Source organism: Lithobates pipiens, unplaced genomic scaffold (assembly GCF_037356315.1).
Source record: "Lithobates pipiens isolate NorthernLeopardFrog02 unplaced genomic scaffold, aLitPip1_a1.2 Scaffold_1, whole genome shotgun sequence".
NCBI classification, from domain to species: Eukaryota; Metazoa; Chordata; class Amphibia; order Anura; family Ranidae; genus Lithobates; species Lithobates pipiens.
This window is the reverse complement of record NW_027507685.1, coordinates 106,605,660-106,627,736: the sequence shown is the minus strand read 5'-3', so window position 1 is coordinate 106,627,736 and position 22,077 is coordinate 106,605,660. Positions and strand designations below refer to the sequence as shown.

The window sequence follows — 22,077 nt, the reverse complement described above, 5'->3', positions numbered from 1 at the left end:
TCGCTGCACTCCATCAAGGGGACTCCCTGGCGTCCTTGGACATCCAGGATGCGCATCAAAAATGTCTGCGTTTGGCAGTCGGGGAAGCCCACTACCAATTTGTGGCTCTCCCTTTTGGCCTCGCATCAGCTCCCCGAGTCTTTACCAAGGTACTGGCTCCAGTGTTGGCGTTGTTGCGACAATGCAGGATCGCGATCGTGGGTTACCTAGACGATCTCCTCCTGAGAGCATCTTCCACCTCAGAAATAGAGGAGGATGTGGCGATCACCATGCAGACTCTGCGAGAATTTGGGTGGCTGTTAAACCTAAAGAAGTCGGTGATTGTACCGACCCAGCATCTGGAGTACCTAGGTCTACTATTGGACTCCAGGGAAGCGAGGGTCTTTCTCCCTTCGGACAAATTGCAGACTCTCAGATCTGCAGTCAAACTACTGATGAACCGCAAGTGGTCGTCGCTCCGCTTTTGCATGCGAGTACTGGGGCTCATGGTGGCCTCCTTCGAGGCAGTACCTTATGCCCAATTCCACACCAGAGTCCTGCAGAAGGAGATCTTGACAAAATGGGACAAACCCCAGTTGTCCCTGGATCGGCAGATCCAGGTGAGTTAGCCATTCAGGGACTCCCTGATCTGGTGGTTGAGGTCCCTGGTGATTCAGTCCAGAAATTCTTTCCTTCCTCTGGACGGTGATCACTACGGACGCCAGTCTATCCGGCTGGGGTGGAGTGATGGGGATTCAGTCGGCTCAGGGCCTCCGGTCGACGGAAGAATCCAAGTTGCCGATCAATCTGCTCGAATTGAGAGCGATCAGACTTTTTCTCCACACATGGTCGATGTTTCTTCAGGGGCATCCGACCAGGATACAGTCAGACAATGCCATGGCTCTGGTGTACATAAATCACCAAGGGGAAACAAGAAGCGCAGCCGCTGCTCGGGAGGTCGCTCACATACTTCGGTGGGCAGAGCAACACGTTCCGGCCCTGTCAGCCATTTATATCCCGGGGGTGGAAAATTGGCAGGCGGACTATCTGAGTTGACAGATACTGGACCTAGGAGAATGGGCATTGCATCCGGAGATATTCAGGCAGTTGTGCCTGAAATGGGGCACACCAGATGTGGATCTATTGGCCTCCCACCTCAATCGGAAGGTGCCGAGATTCGTGTCCAGGACAAGAGATCCGTGGGCAGACGCGTCAGATGCACCAGCTTATCTATGCCTTTCCTCCGCTAAAACTGTTAGCACGCCTGCTGCGCAGAGTGGAAGCCGAGGGGATCCCAGTAATCCTAGTGGCCCCAGATTGGCCTCAGCGGCCCTGGTACGAAGACCTGGTGTGTCTGGTGGCAGACGCTCCCTGGTGGCTGCCGCTGCGAGAGGACCTCCTATCTCAAGGTCCAATCTTTCACCCTGCTTTACCATCGCTGGCTTTAACAGCATGGCTATTGAGAGGCAGGTGCTGAGGAACTGATGTCTGTCGGACTCAGTGATTCCAACTATGTTGAGGGTGCGGAAATCTTGTTCACGGAAGATGTACCATTGTACCTGGAAGGCCTACATCTCCATGTGTGAAGAGAAAGGGTGGCATCCACGCTCCTTTTCTATATCCAGGATCCTGCTGTTTCTTCAGCAAGGTGTATACCAGAAGTTGGTGTTGAGCACCATTAAGGGGCAAATTTCAGCTCTGGCTGTTTTTTTCCAGCGACCCCTGGCGTCTCATTAATTAGTGAGTACCTTTGTTCAGGGGATACGACATGTAGTCCCTCCAGTGCGTCCACCGTTACCTCCGTGGGATTTGAACCTGGTGTTGTCGGCGCTTCAAAAGCCGCCGTTTGAGAATATCAGGGAGATTCCCTTGTTGACCCTTTCACAGAAGGTGGTTTTCCTAGTGGCCATAATATTGGCCAGGAGGGTTTCGGAGTTGGTGGCCTTGTCCTGCAAGTCGCCCATATCTGGTCATCCACAGGGATAAGATGGTGTTGAGTCCGCAACTGTCAATGAGGACATTGTATTACCATCGTTGTGTTCTAAGCCGGAGCACCCCAAAGAGGTGGCCCTTCACGTTCTCAACGTGGTTAGGGCTCTAAAAGTGTATTTGTGTGCCACAGCTCCCTTTCGGAAGTCAGACTCGCTGTTTGTTTTGGTGGCTGGTCCAAAGAAGGGTATGGCGGTCTCGTCTGCCACCATTTCTAGGTGGATAAGACAGATTGTAGTACAAGCCTACGCCTTTCCGGTCTTGGCCCACTTTACAAGGGCAATCGGAACGTCTTGGGCCTTCCGACACCAAGCGTCTGTCGCTCAGGAGTGTAAGGCGGCGGCCTGGTCGTCTGTCCATACGTTTACCAAGTTCTACAAGGTAGACGTCATTGCATCGGCTGATGACTTTTTTGGCCGCAAAGTTTTGCAGGCGGCCGTGTAGTTGCAATTGAGATTTTTTCCTGGTGTTTCGATAAAAACGCAGTACTGTTTGTTAATGCACTGTTGCATTACTTCCGCATAAAGTTTGCGGGGTTGGGGATCTCTCCTGTTGAGAATACCCGGTTATATGGCAGTGTGTTTTTCTGTACACTGCTGTTTTTTTGTGGGTTTAGTTTCACTAGTTGTCACTTGCCATGGTGGATGAAGTTTTTTAATGCTGTTTTTCCCACCCCTCGTTTGGCACTGCTTGGGGACGTCCCATTTAGTTACAGAGAGGAGCTGTCTCGGTCTGTGAATATAAGAGAAAATGGGATTTTTGTACTCTACGTTATACTGCTTGTTGATGTACTGAGTCTGCTGGGGCAGCAGGGAGGGTTGTTAGCACAGGGTCCGCCCTCTGGGCAGTACTGACTTTTCTGTGTATTGTTACAATTTTGCCTAGATCTCCTAGTGGCAGGCTAACAAACCCATTTAGTTAGAGAGGAGCTGTGTCAGTCTGTGAATTACAGAGAAAAGGATATTACGGTGAGTACAAAAATCCTATTATTTTTTAAAAACTGTCATTTTCAGTTTGCGGCACCAAAATTTTCATTCGGTGCACCTCCAGTAGTTTGTCACCATTTCACGAGTGCGTGCAATTTTTTAAACGTGACATGTTTGTTATCTATTTACTCGGCGTAATATCATCTTTCATATTTTACAAAAATTGGGGGAGATTATATATATATATATATATAATCTCCCCCAATTATATAATGTGTGTGTGTGTGTGTATGTGTGTATGTGTGTATGTATATATATATATAATATATATATATTCAATTTTTTGGGGGAAAAAATACACTTAAAGAAATATATAAAAGTGTGTATATATATATATTTATTTATTAAAGTGTATTTTTTCCCCAAAAAAATTGCGTTTGAAATACCGCTGCACGGATGGCATGTGACATAAAAAAAAATGGCAATGATCGTCATTTTATTCCCTTGGGTCTCTGCCTAAAAAAAAAATATATGTATAATGTTTGGGGGTTTTATGTAATTTTCTATCTAAAAATACTGATTTAAACTCGTAAACAAAAACAGAAAAGGCCTGGTCTGCAAGTGGTTAAAGTTCACTCACAAAAATTCAATAAAATATTTCTCAAAATGAAAGTGCATTTAAGAAAACTGAGATACAGTAATTGGTGAGCGCTGGCCTCTTGTAGGATTGGTATACAGTCCCTTGAAAAAGTATTCACACCCCTTGAAATGTTCCACATTTTGTCAGGTTACAACCAAAAATGTAAATGTATTTTATTGGGATTTTATGTGATGGACCAACACAAAGTGGCACATAAATGTGAAGTGGAAGGAAAATTAAAAATGGTTTTCAGAATTTTTTATAAATCTGTGAAAAGTGTGTGTGTGTGTGTGTGTGTGTGTGTGGGGGGGGGGGTCATTTGTATTCAGCCTCCTTTACTCTGATACCCCTAACTAAAATCTAGAGGAACCAATTGCCTTCAGAAGTAACCTAATTAGTAAATAGAGTCCACCTGTGTGTCATTTAATCTCAGTATAAATACAGATGTTCTGTGAAGCCCTCTGAGGTTTGTTAGAGAACCTTAGTGAACAAACAGCATCATGAAGGCCAAGGAACACACCAGACAGGTCAGGGATAAAGTTGTGGAGAAGTATAAAGCAGGGTCAGGTTATAAAAAAAAAAAAAAAAAAAAAAAAAAAAATCTCCCAAGCTTTGAACATCTCACAGAGCTCTGTTCAATCCATCATCAGAAAATGGAAAGAATATGGCACAACTGCAAACCTACCAAGACATGGCCGTCCACCTAAACTGACTGGCCGGGCAGAGAAGAGCCAAGAGGCCCATGGAAACTCTGGAGGAGCTGCAGAGATCCACAGCTCAGGTGGGAGAATCTGTCCACAGGACAACTATTAGTCGTGCTCTCCACAAATCTGCCCTTTATGGAAGAGTGACAAGAAGAAAGACATTGGTGAAATTAAGTCATAAGGAGTCCTGTTTGTAGTTTGTGAGAAGCCATGTGGAGGACACAGCAAACATGTACTTTTTGGCCTAAAAGTAAAACGCTATGTGTGGGGAAAACTAACACTCCACATCACCCTGAACACACCATCCCCACCGTGAAACATGGTGGTGGCAGCATCATGTGGTGGGGATGCTTTTCTTCAGCAATCTTAGAAGAAAACCTGTTAGAGTCTGCAAAAGACTTGAGACCGGGGCGGAGTTCACCTTCCAGCAGGGCAACGACCCGAAACATCCAGCCAGAGCTACAATGGAATGGTTTAAGATCAAAGCATATTCATGTGTTAGAATGGCCCAGTCACAGTCCAGACCTAAATCCCAGTGAGAATCTGTGGCGAGACTTGGAAATTGCTGCTCACAAACGCTCTCCATCCAATCTGACAGAGCTTGAGATATTTTGCAAAGAAGAATGAGCAGAAATGTCCTCTCTAGATGTGCAAAGCTGGTAGAGACATCCCCAAAAAAACTTGTAGAAAAGGGGGTTCTACAGAGTATTGACTCCGGGGGGCGCCATACAAATGCCCCTCACACTTTTCACAAATTTATTTGTATCATTTATCATTTTCCTTCCACTTCACAATTATGTGTCACTTTGTGTTGGTCTATCATAAAATCCCAATAAAATACATTTATGTTTTTGGGTGTAACATGAGAAGTTGTGGGGAATTTCAAGGGGTATGAATACTTTTTCAAGGCACTGTAGCATTCTGCAGCAGCAAACAGACTAAAGCAGGCGAGCCGCTTGTGCACTGAAGGCATCCTTATGTGCAGTTCATGTTACCAAGGTCTCATCAGAGCGGCTCGCGCTCCAGTTTACGAACCGTCAGACAAAAGACTTCTCTGAGGATTTTCCGGATTCTGCATTGTCTTCATTTTATCAGCTTGGGAACAGCTTGCAAAAGACAAGTCATTAGAACACCTTTCAATTATACGCTTCTAGCTTCATCTTCATTCATTTCGCTGCCTTATTTTTGTTCTTTTTGTGGCAGAACACTCCTCATGGTGTACGTTTTTGAAGTTCATCTTTATTAATTTATATCAGGTCTTTACCGCGATTCCAAACCCCCCTCCCCCCCAACCCCCCCCTTTGCTTGGCCGACCTTTCCATTAGACTCCAGCGGCTGGCTGCACATTGCTGCTGTTTAATTAATCTGCTTGTGTTTTCACAGCAGCCCACCTGCTGTGTCCGCCCTGCATAGGCCGATGCAAGGAATGGAAATCGCAGTTAATCTATACGGTGTTTAAATGCATGAATTCTGCTGGGGATGACCTTTTTGCCTGTTCCTTTTCATGCTTATAGCAATTAACTGTTTAAAGAAGAATTCTTATTATTTTTGTTATAGAACATGAGCTGCAATGTCAGACAGAACCCTCTTTATTGGTGCATGGTCAGACAGGACAACCCCCCCCCCCCCCCTTTTATTGGGTCATGGTCAGGAGGGGTGCCTTGGAGCACGAGCTGCAATGTCGGACAGAAACCCCTTCATTGGTGCATGGTCAAAAGGGGTGCCCTGAAACACAAGCTGCAATGTCAGACAGGACGCCCCACCCCTTCATTGGTGCATGGCCAAGAGAGGTGCCATGGAGCACGAGCTGCAATGCCAAATTTTTCAAAGCAGTGCTGTTCTGTCAGATTAGCAAACCTGTGAGATCAGAAGGATCTCTGCTTCTTTTAAAATTCAACATATAAACAGTCAGACAGATTTTTAATTCCTGTATTTCAATATATAAGCTGAGTTTACTGTTAAAAATAAGTGTGAAATGTCCAGACTCCGGTGGGTGTAACAAGATCTCCACTTGCCCCCTTCTTGGCATATCGTTACTGTGGAGAGCAGTGCAGGGGTGTAGCAAGATGGCGGTGATGGAACATCACTTACGTTACAAAATTTGATGGGTCACCTAATCTGACGAAACACCAGCTGATCACCAGCCTTGAAGGTTATCTGTTAGATTATTATTATTTTTACTGTACAGGTTTTATGTAGTGCCAACAGTTTGCGCAGCACTTTATAAATGGACACAGTACGGTTACAATACAATAAAATACAAGAAGGTTAAAGTGGAGTTCCACCCAAAAATTGAACTTCCACTTTTCGGATTCCCAACCCCCCCGGTGTCACTTTTGGCACCTTTCGAGGGGAGGGGGGAGCAGATACCTGTCTGATCCAGGTATTTGCTCCCACTTCCGGTGATAGATCCGTGGCAATCTACGCCATGCCCGGCTCCTCCTTCCGCCTACCCCCCCCCCCCCCCACACCCCCCTTCTTCGGGGAGACACACAGGTCCCAGAAGACAGCAGGGACCAGTCAGAATGAGCAGCTCAACTCGTGCGTGCGCAGTAGGGAAACAGGCTGTGATTCCATTACTGAAGATGCCGGCACCTCCACTCGAGAGCTGAGGGGACGGGTCGGCTTTGAGTGAGGACATCGCGGGCTCCCTGGACAGGTAAGTGTCCTCCTTTTTAAAATTCAGCAGCTGGAACACACGGCTCGATACTCGTGCATGCGCAGTAGGGAACCAGGCTGGTTCCCTTACTGAAGATGCCGGCGCTTGGAGCCGAGGGACATGTCTTACTGCTACAGGGTGGCCGTTCTGTGCAGAGTCACACGATATATATATATATATATATATATATATATATATATATGTATGTATGTATGTATGTGTGTGTGTGTGTGTGTGTGTGTATATATATATATATATATATATATATATATATATATATATATATATATATATATATATATTAGAGTCACATGACACCGGGGAGACGGAAAATGGCTAATTGGGCCCAATTTGGACATTTTCACTTAGGGGTGTACTCTCTTTTACCAGCGGTTTAGACATTAAAGTGGTTGTAAACCCTCACACACCACTTGTACCTACAGGTAAGGCTGTAATAAGGCCTACCTGTAAGGTACTGTAAATGTAACAGTTTATGAGAAATGCAACAGTTTAGGAGTTATTTATCATATATAGCTTGCACTGGCGTTATCGGCACACCAAAGAAAGGGCACAATCGTGGCGTTTCTATAAGGCCCCGTGCTGTAACCATCAGCTCCCGCATGCATGCGTGGGGGTGACTTCATGCGACTCCGGACAGTCACAGAGCCGGAGTCCACGGCCCCCTGGAAGGAAGAGGGGTGAAGATGGACGTGGCCACCAGCGGGGACGTTGTGGGCTTTGTTTGCAGGCAAGTGTAAAATAATGAGTTAGTATGCGATGCATAACTAGCCCATTATGCTTTTACTTTGCAGAGGAACAAAGAGGAAGAAAAACTCATCAGGGTTTACTTCCTCTTTAATCACTTGAGGACCAAGCCTCTTTTTTAGATTTGTTGTTTACAAGTTAAAAACTGTTTTTTTTTTTTTTTTTGCTAGAAAATTACATGGAACCCCCAAACAGTATACATTTTTTTTCGAACACCCTAGAGAATAAAATGGCGGTCGTTGCAATACTTTTTGTCACACCGTATTTGCTCAGCGGTCTTACAAGCGCATTTTTTATTTTTGAAAAAAATACACTTTTTTTAATTAAAAAATAAGACCACAGTAAATTTAGCCCAATTTTTTTTTTTTATTGTGAAAGATCATGTTACACCGAGTAAATTGATACCCAACATGTCACGCTTCAAAATTGCGCCCCGCTTGTGGAATGGCGACAAACTTTGACCCTGTAAAATCTCCATTGGCGACGTTTAAAAAATTCTTCAGGTTAAATATTTTGAGTTACAGAGGAGGTCCAGGGCTAGAATTGTTGCTCTCGCTCTACCGATCACGACGATACCTCACTCGTGTGGTTTGAACACCGTTTTCATATGCAGGCGCTACTCACGTATGCGTTCACTTCTGCACGTGGGCTTGGCAGGAGGGGCTGCGATTAAAATTTTTATTTTTTTTTCGTATTTGTTTTACCTTTTATTTTTACACTGTTCTTTAAAAAAAAAAAAAACTGTCACTTTTATTCCTATTACAAGGAATGTAAGCATCACATAAGTGATGTTTTTGACATCGCTTCCGCACTGCAATGGTATAGAGATGGGTGAGGGCCATCTTCCCCTAACTCCTCTCCATGTCAGGCTAGGGAAAGGATCTGACCGCCTCCGCCGCTACTGACTCCACCGGAACGCGCGGGAGGGGGGACGTCTTTCTCCCACTGCTGATAAATCTGCCTCAGAGACCACAATTATCAGAAACCGGACCGCCGGCCGAAGAAGAAGATACATTCAAAGTTAGGACGTACATCCGTGTGATGCGGTACGGAAGTGGTTAATAGCCGTGTGTTGAGTTATTTTGAGGAGACAGCAAATTTACACTGTTATACAAGCTGTACACTCACTACTTTACAGCAATGTGTCATTTCTTCAGTGTTGTCAAGTGTTGAAAAGATTTATAAAAATGTAAGGGGTGTACTTACTTTTGTGAGATACTGTGTGTACTGAATACATGTTAGCCTAAATTTATTTTATATATATATATATATATATATATATATATATATATAGATATATATATATATATATAGATATAGATATATATTTTTTTTTATTAGATATATTTTATAGCAGAAAGTAAAAATGTATTTATTATTAAAATAATAATATAAATTATTTTATTGTTTATAATGTCAATTTAAAAAAAATAACAGTGGTGATCAATTGCCATCAAAAGAAAGCTCTGTTTGTGCGAAATTAATGTTTGTGCGAAAAAAAAAATTCATTTGGATACAGTGTAACATGACTGCGCAATTGTCATTCAAAGTGTGACAGCGCTGAATGGGGTGCAAAAGCTTCAACAAGCTTGCTGCTCACCCTGCTCTTGCAAGTGTACTCCCACATGAAATGTGTCTTAAGGCTAACCTATAGGACCAGTGGCGGCCCACCAAGATTGCATCCATGGCGCTTCATTTGCCGGTTAAAAACCCGCCTTGCGGCGCACTGTAGAACGCCGACTAGCTTCCGCCCGTAAAATCACTGTGATTCTACGGGCGGGAGCATTGTCATTCTTAGACAGGCAGGTCACTTCCGGCTTTCGGCTGATTCACGAAACCCGGAAGTGACGTCGGCAGCTCTGTTCCTCAGCCCGAGCAGAGCTACAAGAACAGTGAGTGGCATAATTGACTCTCTGTGGAAAAAATTAAATAATGAAGTAAATGATAATTAATTACCAAATGCACCCCGGCCGGCCTAAGGCTCGGTTCACACAGGGGCGACACGACTTCCAGGACGACTTTGTGAGGCAACTTAGAGACGACTTGAACACGACTTAGACACGACCTGGGGCGACTTTCAACACGACTTTGAAGTCACCCCAGGCCAGGTGACTTTTGCCGTGGCCAATCAGAGAATGAACTCTGAAGGAGGAACTCCACGCCAAATTTATGAAAAAAAATTGGCGTGGGTTCCCCCTCCGAGAGCATACCAGGCCCTTAGGTCTGGTATGGATTCTAAGGGGAACCCCCTACGCCGAAAAAACGGTGCGGGGTCCCCCCAGATCCATACCAGACCCTTATCCGAGCACGCTTCCCGGCCGGCCAGGAAAGGGGTGGGGACGAGCGAGCGCCCCCCCTTTCTTGAGCTGTACCAGGCCGCATGCCCTCAACATGGGGGGGTGCCTTGGGGAAGGGGGGGCCAGGCGGCCCCCCCCACCCCAAAGCACCTTGTCCCCATGTTGATGAGGACAAGGGCCTCTTCCCGACAACCCTGGCCGTTGGTTGTCGGGGTCTGCGGGTGGCTGACTTATCGGAATCCGGGAGCCCCCTTTAATAAGGGGGCCCCCGGATACCGGCCCCCCACCCTATGTGAATGAGTATGGGGTACAATGTACCCCTACCCATTCACCTGTGGAAAAAAAGTAAAAATAAAACACAACACAGGGTTAAAATTGTTTATTGCACAGCTCCGGGGGTCTTCCGTCTTCGGGGGTCTTCTCGTCGGACTCCTCCGCTATCTTCTGCTCTTTTGCTAGCGGAGGAGCCCGACTTTCTTCTTCGCCGCCGCCCTCTTCTTCCGACTTCGGGGGTCTTGTCCCCCTCTTCGGTTCTTCTTGCCGGGCCACCGCTTCTTCTTCCAGCTCTTTTACTAGCGGTGGCCCGGTCTTCAGTCGCCGCCGTCGCCGCTGCCGCCTTCCGTTCTTCTTCTTCTGGAGATGTTGACTCGACGCTCTCTCCGGCCGCAATGCCAGGGACGCGGTGCGCGGCGACTTATATAGGGACAATATGTGATTCTGGGGCTGTATACTCTGTCCTGTGATCTGAGCTGTATACTCGTGACACTATGGGTGGAAGGAAGTGGAATACAGGGGACGGATTAGGTGGATTACATAAGGGGCGTGGTTTATGAGAAGTGGGAGGGACCAACAATGATGGGCGGGGTCTGGCGCCCAACCCCCCCCCCCATCCAAAAACTTCACCAGCCGCCACTGTATAGGACCCTATATGTAACGGCTGAGAGACCGCACCTAAAGTTATGTCATTGACGTATCTATGATGTTTTGATTGTATGAGGAAGGCGCTTCCATCTTCTCACATCTCCATATACTCTGCATGTTACAGATCGAGAAAAAGGAGCGGAAGAGCAGCTGTGACACGTTCTATGAGGTCATCTGCTTGGAAAGCGAATCGGAGAAAGAGAGGAGGAAAACCACGGCTAGTCCTTCCATCCGTCTCTCACAGTGCGGGCCTCAGGGGTCCAACATCCCCTCCCCTCCTGAGGATGACGAGGAGGAAGGTAAGGTACAACTCTGTAACTATGAAACAATGAAATGTTTTAAAGCCCTATCTTGAGTCATTTTTCATCTTTCCATCTATTAAATCTTCTGTTGTTGTTGTTTGTTGTTGTAGTTGTTTTGATTGTTGTTGTTTTAACTTTGGATAGTAACATTTTTTTTTTCTGCCAGTAAATCCCTTATACAGCCCACTTCCTATTTCTTGTCTGGTCATTGGCCTAGTCCAGTGATGGTGAACCTTGGCACCCCCAGATGTTTTGGAACTACATTTCCCACGATGATCAACTACACTGCAGAGTGCATGCGCATCATGGGAAATGTAGTTCCAGAACATCTGTTGGTGCCAAGGTTTGCCATCACTGGTCTAGGCTTATGACATGATGCACAGCTCTCTCTCTCTCTCACCCTGGTGAGAGTTTGCCAGGAAGTTAGGAGGGTGATGAGTCATAAGAGGGCCAATGAGAGCTGGAGGTGTGCCTCTGTGTAAATCCAGGAAGTAAACAGGCAAAAGCTTCAGTTGCCCACAGTTAAAATGGCTGCAGCCTGACTCGGTGGAGTGAGATTTCTGCAGCATATTTGCAAAGTACAGAATCGCAGGGTATATAAAGTAATAGGCAAAGTGGTTGCAGGGAAGCTTCCAACCAGGAGTCCTGATCGACCAGCCGGCGCTTCCTACCGACTGATCACAAAGCCGATTTGGTCTTTTTTCGGCTCTGTGATATAGTAACTCAGAAATGATGACCTGACATCAATCACACCGATCTTGGTGTTTTGAAGGCAAAGTAGTGATCTGGGGTCTTATAGAGACCCCCAATCCCTTTGGGGGGTCACATTGCCTATTACTGTCACAAAGGATGCTTACATTCCTTTTGACAGCAAAAAACGTGATAACAGAAAAATTTATATTGAAAGTAACAGTGTAAAAAAAAAAAAATATGAAAGTGCTCCTGTGCTTGGGCGCAAAGGTAAGCGCACGCGTAGTTCCTCGGCACACGCGCGCAAACAGCGACCTTCACACACGTTAGGTATCTCCAGGAACGTCAGGTCGAGGGCAATAAATCTAGCACCAGGCCTCCTGTGTAAATTATTATTTATTATTATTATACAGGTTTTATATAGCGCCAACAGTTTGCGCAGCACTTCTAAAGTGGTATCTAAAGTGGTAACCTGTAAAGGCTTCTAAAACATTACCTATGGATAGTAAAAATTACATCATTTGTCGTCACTGCATGGGCCTGCGCAATTTTAAAGCGTGACATGTTGGGTATCTATTTACTTGGCGTAACATCATTTTTTAAAATATTTTACTGAAAAATTGGGTTATTTTGCGTTTTATTTATTTTTTTGCATTAAAGTAAAAAAAAGCGTATTTTTTTTTTGCTAAAAAAAACGCGTTTGAAATACCGCTGCAACGTAAAAAAAATTGCAACACCCACCAATTTATTCTCTAGGGCCACTTTTTTTTAAATATATATATAAAATGTTTGGGGTTCTAAGTAATTTTCTAGCAAAAATACTGATTGTTACATGTAAAAAAATAAAGTACCATAAAAGTCCGGGTCTTAATGCGTGTAAAATGGGCCACTTGGCATGTCGGTGACATGTGAGCAGACCCTCGGACCGCATGGGGAACGGTGGAACGGAATTGGTCACCGCAGATTTACAACAAAGGAGGCATTTCAGTTTATCTGACAGAAGCGATCACTCTCACAAGGCAATGCGCAGAGATGGATTTGGAGGGGTGCCAGTATTCATACGCCTATTATATCCCTTTCCGCATCTCATACTGACTGTAAAGCCACTCATTTCCATCAATGGAACCACATTTTATAGTTGACTTGTTAGTTCCCGTGTTGGATTCACAGGCAATCACATGTCAGCGCTGGCATTGCTAATAAATCCCTTCCTTACATGACCTCTGTTCTGTTTTGACTTTTTTTTTTTTTTATAACTGGTTGGTGAGCTTGAACAGGAAACCATAAGCATGACAAGAACTTCATTCCATGGCAGGAAGACGTCTCTGAAGTGACTGAAGTCACCAGTCAGATTTTTTTACATTTTCTACACTGAAAGAGTTGGTGTATGGGGGGGGAATCAAGTACATCCCTGAGATGTGAGCACATTTCCCATGAATGATCCATTTAAACACATTGCAACTACAGAAGTATAACAGTATGCCAGAAATCCAGTGTGCTCCTACCCTACATAGCTCTATAATTTCCAAGCTCATGGTGTCAGCCCTGCCTACTTCATTTCTGATGGATCACAAAGAACACAGGCCCCCCGTCATATTCTTCCCCATGTCCCCTCCTTGTTTTCATAATGCTTCCTCTGCTCTATTTTACCCCTCCTCATCTCCATAACTCCTCGGCTCCATAACCCTGTACTGTGCTTCATAACCCTTCCTCTTCTCCAAAACCCTCTCCTCATCTCCATAACTCCTTTCTCATCTCCATAACCCCCTCCCATCTCCATAACACTCTCCTCATCTCCATAACCCTGTCCTGTGCTCCATAACCCTTCCTCATCTCCAAAACCCTCTCCTCATCTCCATAACCCCTTCCCGTCTCCATAACTCCTCGGCTTCATAACCCTGTCCTGTGTGCCATAACCCTCTCCTCATCTGCGTAACTCTCTCCTCATCTGCGTAACTCTCTCCTCATCTGCGTAACTCTCTCCTCATCTGCGTAACCCTCTCCTCATCTCTGTAACCCTCTCCTCATCTCTGTAACCCTCTCCTCATCTCTGTAACCCTCTCCTCATCTCTGTAACCCTCTCCTCATCTCTGTAACCCTCTCCTCATCTCTGTAACCCTCTCCTCATCTCTGTAACCCTCTCCTCATCTCTGTAACCCTCTCCTCATCTCTGTAACCCTCTCCTCATCTCTGTAACCCTCTCCTCATCTCTGTAACCCTCTCCTCATCTCCGTAACCCTCTCCTCATCTCCGTAACCCTCTCCTCATCTCCGTAACCCTCTCCTCATCTCCGTAACCCTCTCCTCATCTCCGTAACCCTCTCCCCATGTCTGTAACCCTTTTTCTCATCTCCGTAACCCTCTCCCTATCTCCATAACCCTCTCCCCATGTATGTAACCCTCTCCTCATTTCCATAACCCCTTCCATAACCCCTTCTCATCACTGTTACACCTCCTCATCTCCATAACTCCTTTCTCCTCTCCGTGACCCCCTTCGCCTCTCCGTGACCACCTCCTAATTTCTGTAACTGCTCATCCCTATAACCCCTTCTGAGCTCTATTACTCTTTCTCATCTCCATAACCCCACACATGGGGTCAGTCTCTCCTCGTCTCCGTAACCCGGTGCTCGTCTCCGTAACTCGGTGCTCGTCTCCGTAACCCGGTGCTCGTCTCCGTAACCCGGTGCTCGTCTCCGTAACCCGGTGCTCGTCTCCGTAACCCGGTGCTCGTCTCCATAACCCGGTGCTCGTCTCCCTAACCCTCTCCTCGTCTCCCTAACCCTCTCCTCTTCTCCCTAACCCTCTCCTCGTCTCCGTAGTCCTCTCCCCGTCTCCGTAACCCTCTCCCCGTCTCCGTAACCCTCTCCCCGTCTCCGTAACCCTCTCCCCGTCTCCGTAACCCTCTCCCCGTCTCCGTAACCCTCTCCCCGTCTCCGTAACCCTCTCCCTCGTCTCCGTAACCCTCTCCCCGTCTCCGTAACCCTCTCCCCGTCTCCGTAACCCTCTCCCCGTCTCCGTAACCCTCTCCCTATCTCATCTCCGTAACCCTGTCCCCATCTCATCTCCGTAACCCTGTCCCCATCTCATCTCCGTAACCCTGTCCCCATCTCATCTCCGTAACCCTGTCCCCATCTCATCTCCGTAACCCTGTCCCCATCTCATCTCCGTAACCCTGTCCCCATCTCATCTCCGTAACCCTGTCCCCATCTCATCTCCGTAACCCTGTCCCCATCTCATCTCCGTAACCCTGTCCCCATCTCATCTCCGTAACCCTGTCCCCATCTCATCTCCGTAACCCTGTCCCCATCTCATCTCCGTAACCCTGTCCCCATCTCATCTCCGTAACCCTCTTCCCATCTCATCTCTGTAACCCTCTTCCCATCTCATCTCCGTAACCCTCTTCCCATCTCATCTCCGTAACCCTCTTCCCATCTCATCTCCGTAACCCTCTTCCCATCTCATCTCCGTAACCCTCTTCCCATCTCATCTCCGTAACCCTCTTCCCATCTCATCTCCGTAACCCTCTTCCCATCTCATCTCCGTAACCCTCCCCCCATCTCATCTCCGTAACCCTCCCCCCATCTCATCTCCGTAACCCTCTCCCCATCTCATCTCCGTAACCCTCTCCGTATCCCCATAACCATCTCCCCATGTATGTAACCCTCTCCTCATCTCCATAACCCTTTCCATAACCCTCTCCTCATTTCCATAACCCCTTCCATAACCCCTTCTCATCACTGTTACACCTCCTCATCTCCATAACTCCTTTCGCCTCTCCGTAACCCCCTTTGCCTCTCCGTAACCCCCTTCGCCTCTGTTACATCTTCTCATCCCCATTACACCTCCTCATTTCTGTAACTGCTCATCCCTATAACCCCTTCTGAGCTCCATTACTCTTTCTCATCTCCATAACCCCACACATGGGGTCAGTATCTCCTCGTCTCCATAACCCTGTCCTCGTCTCCATAACCCTGTCCACGTCTCCATAACTCCATTACAGCTTCTCATGTTTATAACCTCTCCTCATCTCTGTTACATCTTCTCATCCCCATTAAACCTCCTCATCTCTGTAACTCCTTATCCCTATAACCCCTCCTGAGCTCCATTACTCTTATCTCCATAACCCCACACATGGGGTCAGTCTCTCCTCGTCTCCGTAACCCTTTCCTCGTCTCCGTAACCCTTTCCTCGTCTCCGTAACCCTTTCCTCGTCTCCGTAACCCTTTCCTCGTCTCCGTAACCCTCTCCTCGTCTCCGTAACCCTCTCCTCGTCTCCGTAACCCTCTCCTCGTCTCCGTAACCCTCTCCTTTAAAATTTGATGAAGTATGTTGTTTTGTAGGGATGGGTTATAGATATTGGTGTAAGTGTAGGCCGTGTTATTACATTCTTTATTTATATTTCAGCATCACATACATGTCCTTTTTTATTTTATTTTTTTCAGATAATGATGAGCCTCTTTTGAGCGGTTCTGGGGATGTGTCCAAAGAATGTGCAGAGAAGATCCTAGAAACATGGGGTGACCTGTTATCGAAATGGTGAGGAACTAAACCCTACAACTACCCGATTAGTCACATTTTACTGACAATACTTGTCAAACAGAATTACAAATCCTTAATGCCTACCCAGCAACCTCACTTCCCAGACCTTGCCCCCTCGCCTCCCGAGCCCCGGCCCCCTCGCCTCCCGAGCCCCGGCCCCCTCGCCTCCCGAGCCCCGGCCCCCTCGCCTCCCGAGCCCCGGCCCCCTCGCCTCCCGAGCCCCTGCCCCCTCGCCTCCCGAGCCCCTGCCCCCTCGCCTCCCGAGCCCCTGCCCCCTCGCCTCCCGAGCCCCGGCCCCCTCGCCTCCCGAGCCCCGGCCCCCTCGCCTCCCGAGCCCCGGCCCCCTCGCCTCCCGAGCCCCGGCCCCCTCGCCTCCCGAGCCCCTGCCCCCGAGCCCCTGCCCCCTCGCCTCCCGAGCCCCTGCCCCCTCGCCTCCCGAGCCCCTGCCCCCTCGCCTCCCGAGCCCCTGCCCCCTCGCCTCCCGAGCCCTTGCTCCTGTGCCTCCCAAGCATTTTCTCCCTTGCCTCCCAAGGCCCCCCCCCATCCCAGACCTTTAGCCCCTTGCCTCCCAGACCTTTAGCCCCTTGCCTCCCAGACCTTTAGCCCCTTGCCTCCCAGACCTTGCCTCCCAAGCCCTTACCCCCTTGCCTCCCAGACCTTGCCTCCCAAGCCCTTACCCCCTTACCCCCTTGCCTCCCAGACCTTGCCTCCCAAGCCCTTGCCCCCTTGCCTCCCAAGCCCTTTACCCCCTCACCTCCCAAGACCCTTTACCTCCTCGCCTCCCAAGACCTTATCCCTAGCTTTCCAAACTCCACCCCCCACCCCCCCAGTCCCGCTAAATATTCAATTATTGTACAAACATCCCAAACAAAAATCATTTTTCAAGCTAATTATACACAGCGTGACTTGTGCTACTAGATCACCCCAGTATCGAAAGTACAAAAAGCTTTATTTTCATACCATTATAATCAAAGAAAAAAGCGCAAGGTGTTAATACAGAACTTAACTGAACAATTGAACACGGTATGCAGGCAGACTCGAATGAGGATCCAGGAAAGGAAAAATCCAAGCAGATTAAACTTCAGCTTTAAATAAATAGTTCTCATTCTGTGTAAGAGTCGCACTTATTGCGTATCCTGATATGAGTTTAACTTTTTTTTTCAGGCACTTGAACCTGAGTGTGCGTCCTAAGCAGCTCTCGGCACTGGTGAGGAGTGGAGTTCCAGAGGCACTTAGAGGGGAAGTGTGGCAACTGCTTGCTGGATGTCACAACAATGATTACTTGGTGGAGAAATACCGACTTCTCATCACTAAGGTAATGATAGTTTCATACCTTCAGATGCAATATAATAATACCAATACCTTGTCTACGCTGTCATGGGTTTATTTGCTTTCTCTATAAACGATCAGTTATTTAACCCCTTCACGTCTAAAGGTAAAACAAATGTTAATGCCTAAGCACAATTTTGCAACTTTGATATATGTTTGTAATGTAGTACATTTCATCACAACTACTTTGTGCATCCAGGTGGATTAGACCACATTTTTTTCAGGACAAATTGGGCTTTCATTTGGTGGTAAATGGTAACGGATACTGCTTGATTTTTTATTTATTTTTAATTATCAAAGGAAAACTGGCCCAAAATTTTTTTTTAAAATAAAATAAATAAGATCATATATATATATATATATATATATATATATATATGTGTGTATATATATATATATATGTATATATAATTATTTTTTTATTTTTTTATTTGTTCTTTTCTTGCTACTACCATAATCTTCCACCAAAGTACAACCCAAAATAAATTCTCCTACTCCTAACGATCGCAGTGATACCATATATGTGTACGTTAGTTGTTGTTTGTACCCGTAGTACAGCCTAGAAACACTGGTGCACATTTTGCGCTTTTTTTTTTTTATATATCCTACCTAAAACAATACTAATACAAAAAAAATCTGACCTTTTAGCCCTACCCAAATGCTAACCCTGACACTGACCTAGATAAAATCTTGATCTAGGTATTTTTTTTTTTTTTTTATTATTATTATTATTATTATTTATTTTTTTACACAGTTTTTTATTTTTTTTATCTTTGCAAGGAGAGAGAGATACTATGTATCTTACTCCTCCATTCAGAGAGAGAGAGAGAGAGAATGTGGGGGTGGGCTTCACAGTGACTAATCACTATAATAGCCAATCAGAGGCTATCCCAGAGATCAGGTGACCCAGAATCGGGAGTTCAGGTGCTCAGGGTTGTTTGTAACCGTAGTATGGCCCAGAAACAATAGTGCGCATTTTTCTTTTTTTTCTTATTTTTTTCTTTTAAATACCTAAAACACACCGACACTGATACTAATAAAAAAAAAAAACTTAAAAAATCTGACATTTTGACCACGACTTTTACCCTTACCCATACGCTAACCTGACACTGACCTACATCAAATCTTGATCTAGGTATTTTTTTTGTTTTATTTCTTTTTTTATTATTATTTTTAGAGCTGTGGAAATTAAACATTAATTCCTCGATTCATTTTTTTGGATTGATCAAAATTATTTTGATCGGTACTCACCTCTCCACCGGCTTCCGGGTCTTCAGGGAATTCCCCCGGAGATCCGGTGACGACATGGGCATCGTTTTCACTGGACTCCTCCCCCCTTCCCCAAGTGCCTCCGTCTGCTAATGAAGGGAAGGGGGAGGAGCCCGGTGATGTGGAAGTTCTGATTGAACGTAGTGCGTACGGGGGAGGAGCTAAGCATAGCGTCACCCGCTGCTGCCCTGCGGAACTAACGCGATTGTTGGCTTTACATGCTGTGTTTTTATCATCTTTATGTGAGTAGTTTGTGTTTGAACACAAAAATGAAATCTGATACTTAAGCGGTGAGCACTTAGATCTTTTCTTTCTACCCATGACCTGGCGTCCTTGCTGAGATCTAAGGAGACGTGAGAGAAGTTTATGGTCCGTGTTGACCCTTTTGATACCTGCTTGCATGACCACCTGTTTGCACAGGGGTCCATGCCATGAGGTGAGAGTGGTTAGTTAGACCGGAGGTGGAGGGATTGTCACGCTACTGTGGAAAAAAAAAAAAAAATGACTTGCGTCAGTGCTACAGGTTGAATTTAAAATGTATTTGTGTGAAATTTGAAGTCAAGTCATGGATTGTGGAAACTAACTAGTGTCGGGTGATTGTATATAGTGTATACAACATTTACCACTGACTAATGCAGAGTTGCAATGCAAGGAGATCAGCTAAAAGTAGTTGGATCTGTATGTGCGTTATAAATAATCAAAATTTATTAATATTGATCTTCCCTGGTTCAATGGTATCACATTGATACTAAGGAATGGTATACGGTTATCTTCAATGAAGGAAGTGTTTAGATGGCACGGCCCCTCTGAAGCTCACTACCAGTATATGAAGTATATGTTTTAGGAGTGATATACAGTGGGACAAAAAAGTAATTAGTCAGCCACCAATTGTGCAAGTTCTCCCACTTAAAAAGTTGAGAGAGGCCTGTAATTGTCATCATAGGTATACCTCAACTATGAGAGACAAAATGTGGAAACAAATCCAGACAATCACATTGTCTGATTTTTGGAAAGAATTTATTTGCAAATTATGGTGGAAAATAAGTATTTGGTCAATATGAAAATTTCATCTCAATACTTTGTTATATATCCTATGTTGGCAATGACAGAGGCCAAATGTTTTCTGTAAGTCCTCACAAGGTTGTCACACACTGTTGCTGGTATGTTGGCCTCCATGTCCTCCATGCAGATCTCCTCTAGAGCAGTGATGTTTTGGGAGCTGTCGCTGGGCAACACAGACTTTCAACTCCCTCCAAAGGTTTTCTATGGGGGTTGAGATCTGGAGACTGGCTAGGCCACCCCAGGACCTTGAAATGCTTCTTACGAAGCGGTGTGTTTTGGATCATTGTCATGCTGAAAGACACGTTTCATCTTCAATGCCCTTGCTGATGGGAGGAGGTTTGCACTAAAAAATCTCACGATACATGGCCCCATTCATTCTTTCATGTACACGGATCAGTCGTCCTGTTCTCTTTGCAGAGAAACAGCCCAAAAGCGTGATGTTGCCACCCCCATGCATTCTTTCTCCTCCAAACACGACGAGTTGTGTTTCTACCAAACAGTTCTACTTTGGTTTCATGCGACCATATGACATTCTCCCAATCCTCTTCTGGATCATCCGAATGCTCTCTAGCAAATCTCAGACGGGCCAGGACATGTACTGGCTTAAGCAGGTGGACACGTCTGGCACTGCAGGATCTGAGTCCCTGGCGGCGTAGTGTGTTACTGATGGTAGCCTTTGTTACGTTGGTTCCAGCTCTCTGCAGATCATTCCCTAGGTCCCTCCGTGTGGTTCTGGGATTTTTCCTCACTGTTCTTGTCATCATTTTGATCCCACAGGGTGAGATCTTATGTGGAGCCCCAGATCGAGGGAGATTATCAGCGGTCTTGTAGGTCTTCCATTTTCTAATTATTGCTCCCACAGTTGATTTCTTCACACCAAGCTGCTTGCCTATTGCAGATTCAGTCTTTCCAGCCTGGTGCAGGTCTACAATTTTTTGTTTCTGGTGTCCTTCGACAGCTCTTTGGTCTTCACCATAGTGGAGTTTGGAGTGTGACTATTTGAGGTTGTGGACAGGTGTCTTTTATACTGATAACAAGTTCAAACAGGTGACATTAATACAGGTAATGAGTGGAGGACAGAGGAGCCTCTTAACCACTTAATAACCGGCCTATAGCCAAATGACGGCTACAGGTCGGTTTGTTATCTCTGGGAGGCCGTCATATGACGTCCTCCCGGAGAATCGTTCCTGCCCGTCCCCTCGGGCGCGCACACTGGAACATCCATGCTCGCCGGGTTCACGGGACCCAGCGCAACACGGATCGCGGTAAAGGGCCAATGGCAGTGCTCCCTTTACCACGTGATCGCTCCGTCCAATGACGGAGCGATCACAAATGTAAACAAATACATCAAATGGGGTCATCAGAAGTTCATCTCTTTCCCCTCCTCACACCGATGCAGCGTGAGAGGAGAGGAGAGCAATTGAGTGAACCGTGAGTGCCCAGCAGTGTCACCTCTGTGCCATCTGTGCCACCTCTGTGCCACTACAGTGCACACCAGTGCCACACCTGTGCCACCTGTGCCCCACCAGTGCCGCCTGTGCCCACCAGTGCCATCTGTGTGCTAATCAGTGCCACCAGAGCCACACCAGTGCAACCAAAGCCACTATAGTGACATCGGTGCCGCCTGTGCCCATCAGTGCCATCTGTGTGCCCACCAGTGCCATCTGTGTGCTAATCAGTGCCACCAGAGCCACACCAGTGCCGCCTGTGTCCACCAGTGCCGCCTGTGTCCACCAGTTCCCCCTGTGCCACCACAGTGCTCTGCAGTGCAGCCTCACCAGCCACTAGTATGGCAAAAAAATATTTTACTAGCGAGGAGGCCTACCAGCTTCTAAGTATGACCGATGAGAGCAGCGGGGAGCTCACTGATTCTCAGTCCGATTCGGATTCTGCCTATGAACCCGTTACAAGCAGGGGGTCTGATACAGAATCAGAAGAGGAATATGTGCCCATGAAAAGAAGGCGTTCTGGCGTGGAGCAGCAGCCTACTACCAGCAGAGCAGAGCC

At 46.4% G+C, this 22,077-nt stretch overlaps 1 protein-coding gene across 2 annotated transcripts in view; it reads left to right on the top strand.

Annotated features, from left to right (window-relative positions):
* Window positions 1-22,077, top strand: part of RABGAP1 (RAB GTPase activating protein 1) — a 219,864-nt gene that overhangs the window by 62,904 nt on the left and 134,883 nt on the right. For both annotated transcript variants that reach the window (XM_077469737.1, XM_077469648.1), the window contains exons 11-13: window positions 11,005-11,179; window positions 16,314-16,407; window positions 17,575-17,725. In XM_077469737.1, the coding sequence (XP_077325863.1) occupies window positions 11,005-11,179; window positions 16,314-16,407; window positions 17,575-17,725 (420 nt within the window). The remainder of the gene's footprint in view (window positions 1-11,004; window positions 11,180-16,313; window positions 16,408-17,574; window positions 17,726-22,077) is intronic.